This window comes from Trichosurus vulpecula, chromosome 6 (genome assembly GCF_011100635.1).
Source record: "Trichosurus vulpecula isolate mTriVul1 chromosome 6, mTriVul1.pri, whole genome shotgun sequence".
Classification (NCBI taxonomy): domain Eukaryota; kingdom Metazoa; phylum Chordata; class Mammalia; order Diprotodontia; family Phalangeridae; genus Trichosurus; species Trichosurus vulpecula.
In genome coordinates, this window is record NC_050578.1 from 266,643,389 (window position 1) to 266,658,853 (window position 15,465).

The window sequence follows — 15,465 nt, forward strand, 5'->3', positions numbered from 1 at the left end:
AGACCATTTTCTTTTGTTTTTTCTTTCTCATGGTTTCTCCCATTCGTTATAATTCTTCTATACAACATGACTAATATGAAAATATGTTTAACTGGAATGTACATGTAGAGCCCATATCAGATTGCAAGCTGTCTTGGGGAGGGAGGAGGAAAAATTTAAAACTTAAGGAAGTAAATGTTGAAAACTAAAAATAAAGAAAAAAATAATAAATGTTGGCTATGCCAACAATGTATCTGCATGCCTGTTTTCCCTATTTTTGACTACTTCTGTCACAGTGGAGATTCTTTTTCATACCAATATTTTTCAAGTATTTCCTCTGAGATCTTGTAATTGTAAAGCCAATTTTAAATATATTTAAAATACACTGCAATCATCCTATGTGTCTCCTGTTCATACTTTTAAAAAGAACGAGCCACACTTGTCTACCATTTCTGTGCTCACCTCCCACTTATTCCTCAACCCCTTACAGCCTGAATTCTAACTATACTACTCGTGAAAATTTTCTCTCTAAGGTAACTAATGATCACTGCTAAATGTGATCTTTCTCCCCCTCAATTCTCATTCTCTTTGGCCTTTCCATAGAACTGCTGATACTGCATTGTGTTTGACACTGTTGATAGAAAGTGGGTGACACTGACACCTTCTCTCTGCTTCTGAACATTTTCTGCAGTTCACAAGATACCACTCTTTTCTGCTTCTCCTACCTATCTGATCATTCCTTCTCAATGTCATTTACTGGATCACTGTCATCTATTTTCCAATCATTAAATGTTGGGTGGGAAAGTCTGAGTGGATCCTTAAGGCATTCCTAAGGATCTGTCCTGGGCATTTTCTTTTTTCTCTATAATCTCTACTCTTGAATTCATCAAGTCAATTGAGTTCAATTATTTCCTACATTTTTTATGTATATATATATGTACACACACACACACACACACACACACACACACACGTAAAAAATCCTAATCTTTCTCTATAACAATCTCCTGAATCCATTACCAGCCAAGAGCCCCCTCCCTCGGTCTCCCCTCTCCCACCATGGCCACTACAGAATCCAGTGCCTCATTCCTTCTTGCTTCAACTCTTGCAGCAGGTTACTTGGCCCCTCTCTGGTTCTAATCTGGCCTCTCTCCAGTCCCTCCTCCACAGGATTGCCTGATTATTCCTAAGACACAGGTCCAACCTTGTTAGCTCCAGTGCCTTATTAATGCCTAGGTTTCTGGCATCTACCCTCTTCCACATTCTGGGTCCCACCTATCTTTACAGATTTACTGTTCTACTAGCTATTTCTTGCTCTTGATGTTCCATTCCTGATTTCTGCATCTTTGCACATGGCATGTCTGAAATGCATTCCTTACCCCTACTTCTCAGAATCCTTAACTTCCTTCAAGGCTAAGCTCAGATATACAACATAGAAGTTGATTCGCCTAATATTTAGTGTTTACTCTTTCCCTTCAAATAATCCCATATTTACATATACCTGTGCATATACCACTTAGTAAAATGTTAGCTTCTTGATGGCAGAGATAATTGTTTTTGTATCTCCACTGTTTAGCACCATGTCTTGGACAAGCAGAAGCTTAGTATTTGTTGAATCAGATCTTATATGTCAGAGCTAGATAGTACTTCAAGAGATCTGGCTTGAAGGAAGTAAGGTGTTTTGACAATGAGATCTCTGGAGAACTGTCATGCCCAAAGTTGTAATACTGAGAAGCAGAGAAGGAACCAGAACCCAAACTGCTACCAAATGACAATGTTCTGGTTCTAATTCTGGTCTAGCTAGGTCCCTGCAGTCACTGTGCAGTGAGAAATCCTGCCAAGTCCCCCTGTAGGGGTTATAACCCTCCCTTGTCAGGAGACACAACTACCAAAGATACAGGAAACCGTGTTCTTGGCCCTATCAGATGGTTTCAGCACTGGAAATGACATGAAGGGAGACAAACAAATTACCCAAAGACTACGGACCTTCCCCATCTGATTTGTAGCTGAGATTTCTCGTATGGGTCATTTCTTGTATATGAGCTCCCCAGGACTTGGCACAGTACTGCGTACAGGAAGCACTTAAATACGTTTTCATTCATTCAAATTGAATGGAGCATGGTATAACAGAAGGCTTAGCCAGCTGAGGTTTATGAGATTCAAGTTCTAGCCTCAAAACAACCAATAACTAGTTGTCTGACCTTGGACAAAACACTTGACTTGAATCTGTTTCCTCATCCGTAAAATAAGGTCATAACAGACTATCTAGACGGTCTCCTGTTCTTATAAAGCCATATTTCTTAACAAGCTAAAATGTGCAAAGCAGAGGGAGGGCACCAATTTTTCCAATTTAGCACTTGGCTTAATTTTATCCCTGAAAGAACCACATGTACCCACTGAAATGAAAATACAACATGACTTTTAATGTCTTCTGCAATAATACTCCCATTTCAAGGCTAGTAAAATGATGTGCCGTTCCTTGCCTCCCAGAACAAGTAGTTGTGGTTTTCCCCCTCTGAAAATAATAAACAGGAGGACTTCAAGAACACATTCTTTCAAGGATTTAGAAAGGGATAAAAATGATTTTCTAAATCTTGACAATGTCTACCCATTTTGAAATCAGTATCAGTAGATCTCTCCGAACTCTTCTGTCTGTTTACCTGTATGTGTTTGAGACCTCACAAGATCATTCAAACCAACTCCATTTTAAGAGGAGAAAATCAAGGTCTTAAAGAAGTAAAGCAACTTGTCCAAGGACACAGTTGTTGTACTCATCGAGCTATGTTTCCTGGTCTTAGCCCTTGCTTTCCATGTTTTTTTTTAACACCTAACCCATTTCACTTCTTTGGAGTTGTCTGCAGGTATGTCTTCTCATCTACACTTCACCCTCCCTGAGGGAAGAGGCCAAGGCTTCCTCTGGGTTTCTAGTGAACAAAGTGTTGACACCTCAACAGGGCCTGAATGAACTGCAACAAGGCTGATTTAGATATCAATGTATCAAACTTTGCACACCGCATGAGCTCAAATGGTTGTTGAACTGAATCAGTAATTCCTTTTTAGACTAATTTTGAAGCTCCAACAAAATACCAATGTTAATTAGTTTGCATATTTTTTTAAACCAAAGTTAACTAAAAAAAAAGCTTTTGTTGTTAACCTCTACTTTTGAAGTCTTGCCATGGCCACATTAGTATATACAACTAATGTCCCTAAACATTTAACTTGCTTTATTTAAATTCAACAACTTTATATATATCAAAGGTCTCCCTGTCTCCCCTCCTCCACAACAGAAGTCACTCTACTCCTTGCTCTGCTTCTGATCACATGGGAGGTCCTGGCCAAGCGACTTTGCCCTTGGACAATCAGTTTCTTCATCTGCAAAATAAGAAGGCTGGACGAAATGAACACGAAGAGAAGAGCTTTTCCTGCTCTGCATCTACAATCTTATGACTCAGAAACACTGGAAAAACTTCAAATATGAGCCTAGTTGTGGATGAGAAAGTCTGTTGTTTCAATTGAAAGGTTTCTGGCCACAGAAACTCCCAATATATTTAAGTTACAAAGGGACTGTGATGTGGAAGGCGCATGGAATAGTGGGACAAATGCTGGATTTGGAGGCTGAGGCCATGGGCTCAGACCCTGGTTCTGCCACGGCCTCCTGAGGGCCCTGGGCAAGTCAATGAATTTCTCTAGGCCTCAGTTTCTTCGTTTGTAAAGTGATGCATTGGAGCAGCTGACCTCTAATGGCTCCTTCAAGCTCTAAATCTATAATCATAGGAGTATCCATAATGATGATATTATAGTCAATTATTGAAGTACATTTTTTCCTAACTGTTTTGAAGAAAACAAACATATCAAATACAAATATAATTCTTTAGACATAATTATGAAATGATTATGTGTGAAAAAATAAGGCCAGTTCTGTTAGGTAACTATTAATAAATTTAAGATCCATTATTTTATTTATCTTCCCTTTCCTATATATTTGCTTTTAAAATCTTTTAGCTCATGCAAACTCTACTTTTTGAATATTTTAACTCTGCATTTAGAATTTTTAAAAAGAAACATTAGAGGATGACTGATGGATCCTTTTTAAATAGCTAAGGATTAACACACACCCTGCTACTGGTTCCTTGGAACACTGGCCAGAGAATGATCTCAAAGTGCTGTAGCATGAACTACTGGTAACCTTTTAAAAAATGTTTCACATTATTGTCTCAAATAGTATAACCAATACTCATTCCATGAGCTTCAGCATCTTATTGTTTCATTTTATAAAAAGGATTTAAAGCAAAAAAAAAAAAAAACAAATCACATTAAGACAATGCTAAATTTTTGGTGTTCCGTATAAGAATGAGAGCTGTTAGGGAATCCAGATGCTGAACACAACCTTCTAAGTTACAGGACAAATGTCATCAGAAAGTAAAGGAAACAGCCCTATTTTAACCCTGGATCAGAAAATACTAAGTCTGTTTTCGATGCCCTGTTAATTAACAGTATCAAAGAACCAGTCATTTTCAAAATGCCAAAAAAACAAAAAGACATTTGGTCCACATGCCAAGAACACAACAGACTGATTCAGAATCAATGGCAACAACCATTCCAAGAAGGAACCCAAAAACCAAATATAATTCTCTTTCTTATTTTTCCTTACCTCTTCCCATAACCTTTTAACAGGTGCTCAGAAAAAAAAATACACTTTTATGTATGTTGATTTCAGTCTTATACTAAAAGAAACAAAAACAGTCCTTAGTAGCCAATTAAGAACTATCAAAATATACGGAAATAACTGTCTCCTCAATGTAGGCAATTCAAGGGCCTGTCCTCAGCCTTCTTTGTCTCTCAAAACTTGACCCTGTGGAAATCTCCCTCACTCCCAGAACTTTAACTTCGAACTCTAGGCTCCAAAATGTTCCTCGCCAGTTCTGACTTCTCCTGATGACAGGCTCAAGGCTCCACATTGCCAAGTGGCTATAGCACACCTCCACACTGATTTCCAACTGGTACCTCAAATTTAATAAGCCTTACCTTTTCTCCTCCCTGATTTCACCAATTCAGTTAGTGGTGAATATTCATTCACCTAGCCTCCCATGTTCACAAACTTGGGGTTTTCTTTCATGCTTTGTTCTCCATCCAGGAACCAGGACCTATCAATCCCATCTTTAAAACATCCTCCTTCCCCCCAATCCCTACTGCTATCACTCTAACACAGGTTTTCCAGCTTGATTTAGTCCTCTAGTCAAGTTGGCCTTCATATCACTTTCAGAACAATCTTTCTTATACATAAACCCAGTCACACCATCACTCTGAACTCAAAAATCTTCAAGAGATTCAACTATCTATGAAGCCTAGTTCAAACTCCTCTGCCTAGCAGTCAAGGTCTTCCACAACTTATTCCCACCCTACTTTTCCAACCTTATCTCATAATGGCCTCCTCCACGTGATCTATATAAGTCAAAACAGACATCTCTTTGTCCTGTTATCATGGTCATAGCTGATCAGCTCCCAGGACGGCAATGTCCTCAGCTCTGCATCTTTATCTAAATCAATAAACAATCATTTGCTAGACCCCTTTACTTTTTAAAGCCCATCTCAAATACTACCTTCTCAAAAATGTCCTTCCCTGACCTAAAAGGAAAGGAAGACTAACAACCTTTCCAAATAGAGCTCAGTGGTGTTAGTGTGATTAAAGATCTTCCCTGCCCATTCAAAAGGGCCTTTACTTACACCCTTTACTTACTAGGTCCCAGTCCCACACCCTTTTGTTAATTAGGTCAGGAGAAGTGTGAAGCTTTCAGGGCCCTAAGGAGAGGGGCTAAGACCAGAGCCAACTGTATGTGTGCTAAGGACAGCCCAGAGCGTGAGAGAAGCAGAACTGAGAAGCAGACATCAGGAAGACACTGAGGCAGCAAACATCAAGATGGCATTGAAGACACTGAGAGAGAGCCAGTGTGAGAGAGACTGCAGAGTGCAGACAAGAGAGTTGCACAGATCAAAGAGCTGAGAATCTATAGCATGGAGAGATTGGAGAACTGAGAATCCAGAACACTGCAAGGGCTTTCAGAACTGTGGGAGAGGATGCAGGCACGCAGACAGTTAGGATTCGTGAATGATTGTTTACAGGAAGGCTCTCGCAGGGGGAAAGGTTACAGGATGACTTGGTTCCTTGTTACAATACTGTGTTGTAACTTCCTCATTACTACACTGAGGTAGGCTTACTGGTTTTGGAATATAATTACTACTATATCGAATTGGGGTTATTGGTCTTGGGATTGGATCCTCTGGTGTCTAAATAAATGTTATACTTCCTCTGCCTTCTACCTAGAGAGTTTTTCATACACTGCAGTTCCAAACCATACAGACAAGTTCATGGTCATCCTCGAGATCATGAATCTTGCCTTACTGATACAAGCTCATACATCATTTTATTATTTTAACTCTGATGCATGCATGAAATACTATGTATTAAAAGCACTGGTATCTCACATGTCCTTACTTGATAAGAAACTGAGGAAAGGATCACCTCTTATCTAAACTGCACTATACACACCCTTAATCAGTTTTTTTGTTTTAGATCTTATCAAAATATCTTAGGCATTATACTAAGGCTCAAATCACACCTATCTTCTTTTAAGAAAAAATCCCCAATTTGATAGCCACCTGCCAGTTCAGCTATGACAACAGGAAAACAGGAATAACTGCTTGTCCTAGAATAAGTGCCAGAGTTTTCCAACTTCAATGCTTTTGTTCAGAATGTTCCATTCTCTTGGAATGCCTCTTCCTGGGCCTCTATCTAGCTCCTACTTTTATTAGGTGTCCACTATGTGTCAGTCATGGTGCTGAGTGCTGGGAATATAAACAAGGTAAAAGACAGTTCCCACACTTACGGTACTTACAATTTAATGAGGCAGGGGAGGGAGGGGAAAAAACTTGGAAACAAATATATTCAAAGTACACTATATACAAGATGAACAGGAAATAATCAGAAGAGGGAAACCCCTAGAATTAAGATGAGTTAGGGAAGGCTTCCTGCAGTGAATTTCAGTTTGGACTTAAGGGAAGCCAGGGAGGTTAGGAGTTGGAGTGGAGGAGGGACAGCATTCTAGATACGTGTGGCAGTCAGAGAAATACTGAGATGAAATGTCTTATTCACAGAACGGCCAGGAGGCCAGTGTCACTGGATCAAAGAGTATGTGGTGGAGAATAAGGCGTAAGAAGCCTAGCTTTCAAAATACCACTGTGACAAAGCCTTTCCTGATTCCTTCCCCTATTTCACCATGGGACTTTGTACCACTTACTGCACTTTTACAATGTACCTTGCATTATGGTTACTTGTGTACATATCTTATCTCCCTACTACTGAGAGATAATATATAACCTCCAGGAGGGCAGAGACCAAGTCTTATTTTTATTCTCCTTAGTGATCAGGACTCAGGATAATTACTTGCTGTATGAACAGCAAAGATCAGAAAATCACTCAAAGATCACATAACTGAACGCAGTTATAGCTTTCTATAGTACTTCTACCAACCCCCTTTGGTTTTTACAGATTGGGAAAAAAATTCAAAGTTCAAAGAATATCCTCACCTCTGCTTCTTTATCTAAATCAACAAACAATCATTTGCTAGACCCTTTACTTTTTAAAGCCCATCTCAAATACTGCCTTCTCTAAAATGTCCTTCCCTGACCTAAAAGGAAAGGAAGACTACCAACCTTTCCAAATAGAGCTCAGTGATGTTAGTGTGATTAAAGATCTTCCCTGCCCATTCAGTAGGGCCTTTACTTACAAGTAAGTGGGTCACAACACTTCCTAAGAAATTATATTATTTCTGTGTATGTATTTTAAATAGACATTTGAGAATTCCTCAGATATTTGCATAACGCTCATGCTGATAGTCTAAGTTTATTCTATCCCCACCCCCCCACCTCCCATGGTGAAAAATGATGATGCTAGATGATTTTACTATTTTTGGTGAACTAAGCTAACAGTCAATTTTTCAAATGAACCTGTCCTAAAAAATAAATGTTAAACACAAAGAGGAAGAAAAATAGAAATAGGTTATATATTTTTAACAGTCAACAGACAACTATTAAATACAGTAACAGACTAAATCTGTTTACCGGAAATTTAAAAGAGCATCCCCCTTCTCCCCTGCTCCTTTACAGAGCAGGCAAAGGATATTTTCCTGCTTAAAAACTGTTGAGTAAAGTGGTTGATTCTGTGGGGCAGGGGCAGCGTGAGAGAGAGATGGGGTACTGGGTCAAAATCAGGCTGAAGAGAAGTCAAAGTAATTTACATTTCTGGTCTATTCCAAATTCTCTGGCAATCTAGGCTTTTGTGTGAATTTTAGTTGCACTAAGATACATGTACCAGTCACATGCTTTTATGAACACATCTCCTATCTTTTAAGCCTCATTCTGATAACTGACAAATGTAGAGGCCACCCAAACCTACACATGAGCATTATACGATCAGCACTAAGTCTGAGCAGAGCATCATGCAGTTAGGGAGCTGACAAAGGCAGACTTGGTGGCTCCAGAACCTTTGGCTTTCAGAGTTGCTTAATGCTTTACGCATGAAGATAAAATGAGATATTGGTAAAATGCTTTGCAAATTGTAAAACAGTATTTTTACAAAGGTATTATCATAAAATAGCTGTAAATAACAATTCTATAAAGAGAAAAAAATCCCTAAACAATTTCAAACTTCTTTTTTAGTTAAAACAGTATCTCCAAGAGACAGACCCTGAAACAGGTCTATAAAATTCCTTAGATAACTTTCGTCATTCAGGCAAAAGAGGCACAATCACCAGGAAGAATTTTATACTTTCATGGAAGTTTACTGGCTCAATTAAGAAAAAAAAAATTCTTCAGTTTACTTCCTTCTACTAAACTGCACTAGTTAAAGCAATGAATCAATCATTTAGGAAAGGTGGAATAAGGGAAGTATTGCCATAGATTTTATCCATCAGTAATTTGAGTCAATGCTTTGTTGCTGTTACTCTGCTCCTCTTAAGTGCCCTATTTACAGAGTTTACAAGACATGTTTTAAATTATTCCTGTTGGACCCTCTGAAGTTAAGGACTAGAAATTTCAGAAAACAAACCTTGCACTTTCTCTTTAATTTACAATCTTAGTGAGTTGCACAGAGCATAGAGAGTTTAAGTGACTTGCCGTGGGTCAATCAGTATATGTCTGTATGGGACCTGAATCCAAGTCACTCTGGCTCCCAGGCCAGCTCTCTATCCACTGAGTCATGTTTGTCTGAAATTATCACCACCTCACCACCTAGTAACTATTTAGTATCTATACAGAAGTCATGGGAGTGTTACTCCAAGTTCTCACTGGAAGCATCAGCAGAGTGCCGACTCTAGCACGGTCCTACATGAAGCTGGAGAGGTGATATGTTCAGAAGCAAAGAGTGAACTAGTATAGCCAGGGTTAGGGATGGGCATCATCAAAAGGTTACTAGGTAAAGAAGTTGTGGGACAGAGCAACTCAAGAAAGCTAGGGTTTGGAGAGATTCTGGTTTGCAACCTCGCCAATATGGAAATCCAACATATACAGAACTGTTACATCTCAACTGGAGACCTCCCTCTGTAGATGTACATATCTGTCTATCTACACATCTACGAAATACTCAGAGAAGTGCTTTTTCCTCCTTTTGGGCAACAGCTTTAGGGGGAAATATACTATATGTCCATAGCTCTACTCAGTCTGTGGCAAATGAGAAACACTAAACTACAAACCAGAATTGTATGAGAGTACACATAAAAAAGGTGAGGGTTCAAGACACACAGGGAAAAGGAATCATTTGTTCCAAGAGATGGTAGTACTCAGAAAGACCTCAAACAGGTTCAAAGGGTTAAGTAAGAAAACAGAAGAGATACAAAGGCAACTGAACTGGAAAATGAGCAAGAAAAAGGTAGGGACTTTGGTTTAGCAGGACAAGATAATCTGAATGGAACTGTGTGTAGTAATGGCAAAGAAACCAGGGAGAATACTTCTGCACGTACTAAAGACTGGCTTCAGGAACTACGAAAAGGCTAACTAGGATACCAGGGAGACAGTATTTTCAAAACAGACTAGAGCCTGCAAAGATTCTCAGGTTTTTGCAATATTAAGATTCTTGATTATAAAGCTAAAGGAGCCAGATGGAAGGGAAGGAGAGAAGAAAGAAAAACCAAGGGCAGTGCCATCATCATATTTACTTTAGAACACAACTTACCTGCGGGGAGTTGAATGACAGCTGTACATTTATAGTAGATGAAATCACAGGAATAAAAGAATTCCCCAAGATTCTAGAGGTAAAGAGAGATCAGGGAAAGGGACTGGGAGTGATCAACGGAAGGACAAGAGTCTGTGAGAAGCTGGATCTGAAAATTGTTCTGGTCTCACCCTATCTGTCTATGAGACTCAAGAGTTATTTCCTTTTTTGGTAATGTACCTTAAAGAAATAAGGTAATGACAAAAGATAAAAAAAGATGTCACTGCCATACACTCATTTGCTTTTTAACAGGGTGTTCACTACATTTTCAATGCTCAGCAATTCACAAAGTACTTGAAAGTATAGTTTAAAATAAATCATGTGATAATGTGATACCTAAATATTAGCTATTACTTTCAAATGATCCCTTATAGGACTTGATGTTGGCTGAAAAACTATCGAAGATTTCCTATTTTATTGGGTATATGCATAAGTGGGGAAGCAGGATTCCATCTGCCTTGGATCTGAGCCGTGGACTATGGACAGACACGTCAGAACTGGGTCTTCAAAAACAATATTTGGGGACATAAATTAGTTGGGTCTCGAATTAGCATGTAGGCAGGATCAGAAAACAGGGCAAGGTTTGAAATCGTGAGCTGTGGAGGCTGAAAGCTGGGGTCTGAGATAAGCACCACCAAGAGGTTCGAAAGGAGCTCAGCTATTTACCATTTTCCACTCGGCTCTGCTCTGCTCCTAAGCAGTGACTTAATACTCACTTTGATAATGAAGGTTTAAAATAGTTCCTTCTAGAGAACTGTTAATGTAAGCAATATCCTTATTACCTAATGCTTTCCTTAGTTTGAAAAGAAACACAAAAAGTAAAGATTAATGATGTGAGGTAGGGATCCCACTTGAATGTATTGATAAAATGTAAATCAGTGAAAAAGGGAAAAGTGTAAATGCTTTTTCGATGATGACAATGAGCTGTAGTTGCAAGGGTAGTATAGAATCAAAACCGAAACCAGAGTATGATAGATAAATGCTAATAGAGGTAGGTAAAGGACCCAGGTTCAAGTTCTGCTACTGACAGAACTTGCTTACACAGAGAAATTTAGTTATCACTGGTCCAAACCCTCCATTTACTAATGAGTAGACCTGAGGTCCAGAGAAGGAAATGAAGATTACAAGTCAAAGTTTCAGGAGTTTTGCAAAGGTAGAACCTAGGAGGCGAGAAAACGATGCTGTTTTTGCCACTCACCATCCTAATTCTGTAATCCAAAGAAACTTTTTCATCCTGATCATCAGGAAGGCTTTGGAAAAAGCTTTCCATAATCACAAACACCTGTAAGTGTATCTGTATACATGCTGAAAATTAGAAGTAAGCAACTAAACTAGATTGTTTTTCTATTACATGCACATATAGAGTTAAGAGAAAACAGCATTCTCTTGTGAAAAGTGAGAGGGGGAGCACAGTGCAATGCTAAAAGAGCTGGAGCTGAAGTCAGAGAATCCCAGTTTGAATCCTGGTTCTGTCACTTATTACTTGCATGACACTTGGTAATTCATTTAACCTTTCTGGGAATGTTTCCTTCTCTGTAAAATGAGCAAACTGGGCTAGATAATCTCTAAATCCCCTCTTCCAGCTCAAAACCTTATAAAGCTTCATACCTTGGCACATTCAAAATAATCTGAAAAACATCTTAAAATGTGTAATATGGGACCTTTCAGGGAAAAAAAATATTCAAATGCCTAAAGAGAACTCTACTTTGTAATCATAAAAATCTGTCCTAATCTAAACAACAGGGATGGGATGGTTCAGTCCAAACTAAGCACAGAGGAAGAATGATGATTGTTTCTGAGGCAAAAAGCAATTTTCTAAAGCTAAAAACAACAGGGAAAATGGTCATGGGATCATTCCTTTATAACTTAAAAGTTGTTTTTCAGTATGCACTTTTTTTTAATCCTTCTTGTTGCAAAGTTTCAACAATTCAAGCCCTACATTTAAGCACCTACTATGTTCAAGGCACAGTGTTAGACACTGGGAATATAGATAAGAACAAGAAAGTTCTTGCCCTCAAAGACCTTCCTTTCTACTGGGGAAATGAAAACAATACATACAGAGATAAGATGATCAGATGCAAGAGATATTGAAAAAGTAGAACTAGAAGACTTACCAACCAATTGGCTACATGGCCTGATGGAGAAGGAAAGACTTACTGATGGCTCTGGTGTGATAAAGTGGGGTAACATTAGTAAATACTATGTATATATTTATTTATGGGCATATTAGCTTCCTGGTAGAATGTAAGCTCCTTGAAGGCAGAGACCGTCTTAGTTTTTCTTTGTATTCCCAGAACTTAATATAGTGACTGGCACATAGTAATCATTTAATAAATACTTAACAATTAACTTCTTTGGTTTCTGCTTTTTAAAATGGGAAGAATTCCTGTAGTACCTAACAGGACTATTATGAAGATTAGACGAGACAATGCAAATTAACCACTTTGTAAACCTTATGTTGGCATTATATAAGCTCTTTGAAGGCAGGGACTATCTCACTTGTGTTATATCCCTAACATCTAGTACACTTCCTTGCAGTAAAGAATTATAACTGCATTATAAATTATTACAGTAATAAATGATTCAGCTTTTATGTGGTTATCTATTGATATCTGTGGCATTAGAAATTAAAATGACTCATTATTATAAAAGTAGTTTTGATCCCGTGGATGTAATGGCAATATAAATTTGAAGCTCTTTCTAATAGGCCCACATGACCTGCTTATGTCACAGGAAGCCTATGTCACATGTGGTGGGAGGAGTTTACTGAAAGAGTAGAAACTGTAAGGGCAGAGCAGGAAATGCTCAGAGCAAGTCAGAACCCCGGGAGGAGGACACAGGCCACTGAGCTAGGATTTGTGAGTGTTTGTGGGAAAGGGAGAGAGGGAAACCTAATGAGATGGCCAGGTTCCATGCCTGTAATATTGCATCTTGAGTTCTTTGCTGCCATGAAGTGGGCTTACGGGTTTTGGGATCTGGTTGCTGCTTGGATGGGTTGGACTTACTGGTTTCGGGATTTAATTCTTTGGTGTCTGAATAAAATGTTTTACTTCTTTTACCTTCAATATGGATAGTCTCTTATATTTTGCAATACAGAACTACACAGGCATATTCACAATTATTGTCAATGTTGTGACTACTGCCTTGCTGATACAGTGGACCACTACTACACTCTGAGAATCACTCTGCTAACTTTTTAGAACAGAAAAGGATTTTAAATACTTACTGGTTGATAAGTACATGTATATGTGCATATCTTTTTATTCTTTCCTTATTCCTCAAATTACATTTCTAGTTCCAGTTTATACTAATGTTGAGATAGCCAACATAGCAACTAGAAGATTAATAATTCTTCAAATAGGTCATAAAAGAAAAGGAAAGTGCCATCCATATAAGAGATAAGTTTTCCTACCAATGGTTACTTGGATGATTACTGTCAAGGGAGGAGTTTCATGTCTAAATGTGCAGGGCACCTGATTAGCTACCAGAGCACAAAGGATACTTTTCAACTAATAAGCAAAGGCATTTAAATGAAAACTGAAATGAACTGTTATTACACTACTTTCTCTCATCTTACAAGTTAATCCAAGTAAAGCACCCATGGAGAGAGGGATAATAAAGCCTTACCTTTACCGGTCGTCACTACTTTTTCTGAGTATCTGAAAGAAATGAATGATTAAATGTAAGTGGAATGTTTTCAGCACTTCCTCATGTATAATATTAATATATTACACTGTCTTAGGATCCAAATAAAAATGTAATCCATCTACTATGCAGAAGAAAATGTCACTGATTCATAAGTAGTTGGTTAACTTATCCCTTTTCGATAATTCAGAAATATCTGAGTACAGTTCTCACGTGTACAGATAGACTCAAATATAGATGGCTCTTTACAAGCCATGCAACCAGAGAGGATCTCTTATAGTACTGTGCATGTGGTACTTTAAACAAATGCAGATGAGACGTTTCTAAAAAGTACTCAGTTTTATTTTTTTTAAATGCCAATATATTCAGCAAAAATGAATGAAAATTCTTTTATATTACAAACAAATTCCTGAAAAAGAGAAAAATCATGACATAAGCAAATTCCATTTTGCTTTAAGAGAGTAGCTGGATAATCATTTTGTGCTTATGCGGACCTAAAAAGGCCTTTTAACACATTTCAGAAAAGTAATCAAGATAGTGGCTGCTATGTATCTCTATGAAGACATTAGTCACTGACTCAAAAAATCCCTATGTACTTATAGTGATGTTACGTTAAAATTTAAAGCATTAAAATTTTTTTTTTAAACCAAAAAGTTTCAAGAATGGTTCAATGCCTACACCACCAAAACTGTATGTAAGGATGGGCAAGAGATCTGAGGTTGCATATTCATATATATGAAACAACTTTTCCCTACAGCAGCCAAACCATGTTTTTATAATTTAGGTTTTTAAATGTCCTTCACCATTATCATTCATAATAAACACCACTTTCTGATATAAGAAGCAATAAATCATAAAACCACTTATGGCCACCAACAACATAGCTCTCCTCCCAGAACAAGTAATATCCCACAAGTAGTAAAGAGTGTAACATTATAGTTGTGATTTTGAAGCTACATTACATATTTTTAAAAGTTTATATTGAGCAGGGTTTCTTACAGCTCAATCTCTCTCATCTTTATGCAGATTACATTATTTCTATAAACCTCTATTAATGGAAAAGTTGTATTGTAAGCATTTACAAGTTCAAAAATTACACGCAGAAAGGCCAAATCTCTAATGCTAGTAAATAAGATCTTTAACAGGTGACACAGGCAGGCAGGTGGCATAGTAGATAGATCATCAGGCCTGGAGTCAGGAAGACTCACCTTAATGAGTTCAAATCTAGCCTCAGACACTACTAGCTTGTGACCCTGGACAAATCACTTAACCTTGTTTGCCTCAGTGTCCTCGCCTATAAAATGAACTGGAGAAGGAAATGGCAAACCACTCCAGTATCTCTGCCAAGAAAACCCTAAATAAGGTCATGAAGAGTCAGACAAGACTGAAATGACTGACCAACAGTAGGTGATACTGAAGAAAAGGCTAGAATATTGAGCCCAATCTATTAAGATGAAATTCAGTAAAGACAAATGTCAAGTCCTTCATTTGGTATGTAAAAAGAGTCACCTTTACAAACCAGAAGAAGCCTGGAGACCACAGTCATTCTTAAAAAAAAAAAAAACACACCTGAGATT

The 15,465-nt window shown here is 38.0% G+C and overlaps 1 protein-coding gene across 3 annotated transcripts in view; it reads right to left on the bottom strand.

Annotated features, from left to right (window-relative positions):
- ZFP91 (ZFP91 zinc finger protein, atypical E3 ubiquitin ligase) overlaps nucleotides 1-15,465 on the bottom strand; it is a 36,555-nt gene that overhangs the window by 15,886 nt on the left and 5,204 nt on the right. For all 3 annotated transcript variants that reach the window (XM_036763034.1, XM_036763033.1, XM_036763036.1), the window contains exon 2: nucleotides 13,871-13,902. In XM_036763034.1, the coding sequence (XP_036618929.1) occupies nucleotides 13,871-13,902 (32 nt within the window). The remainder of the gene's footprint in view (nucleotides 1-13,870; nucleotides 13,903-15,465) is intronic.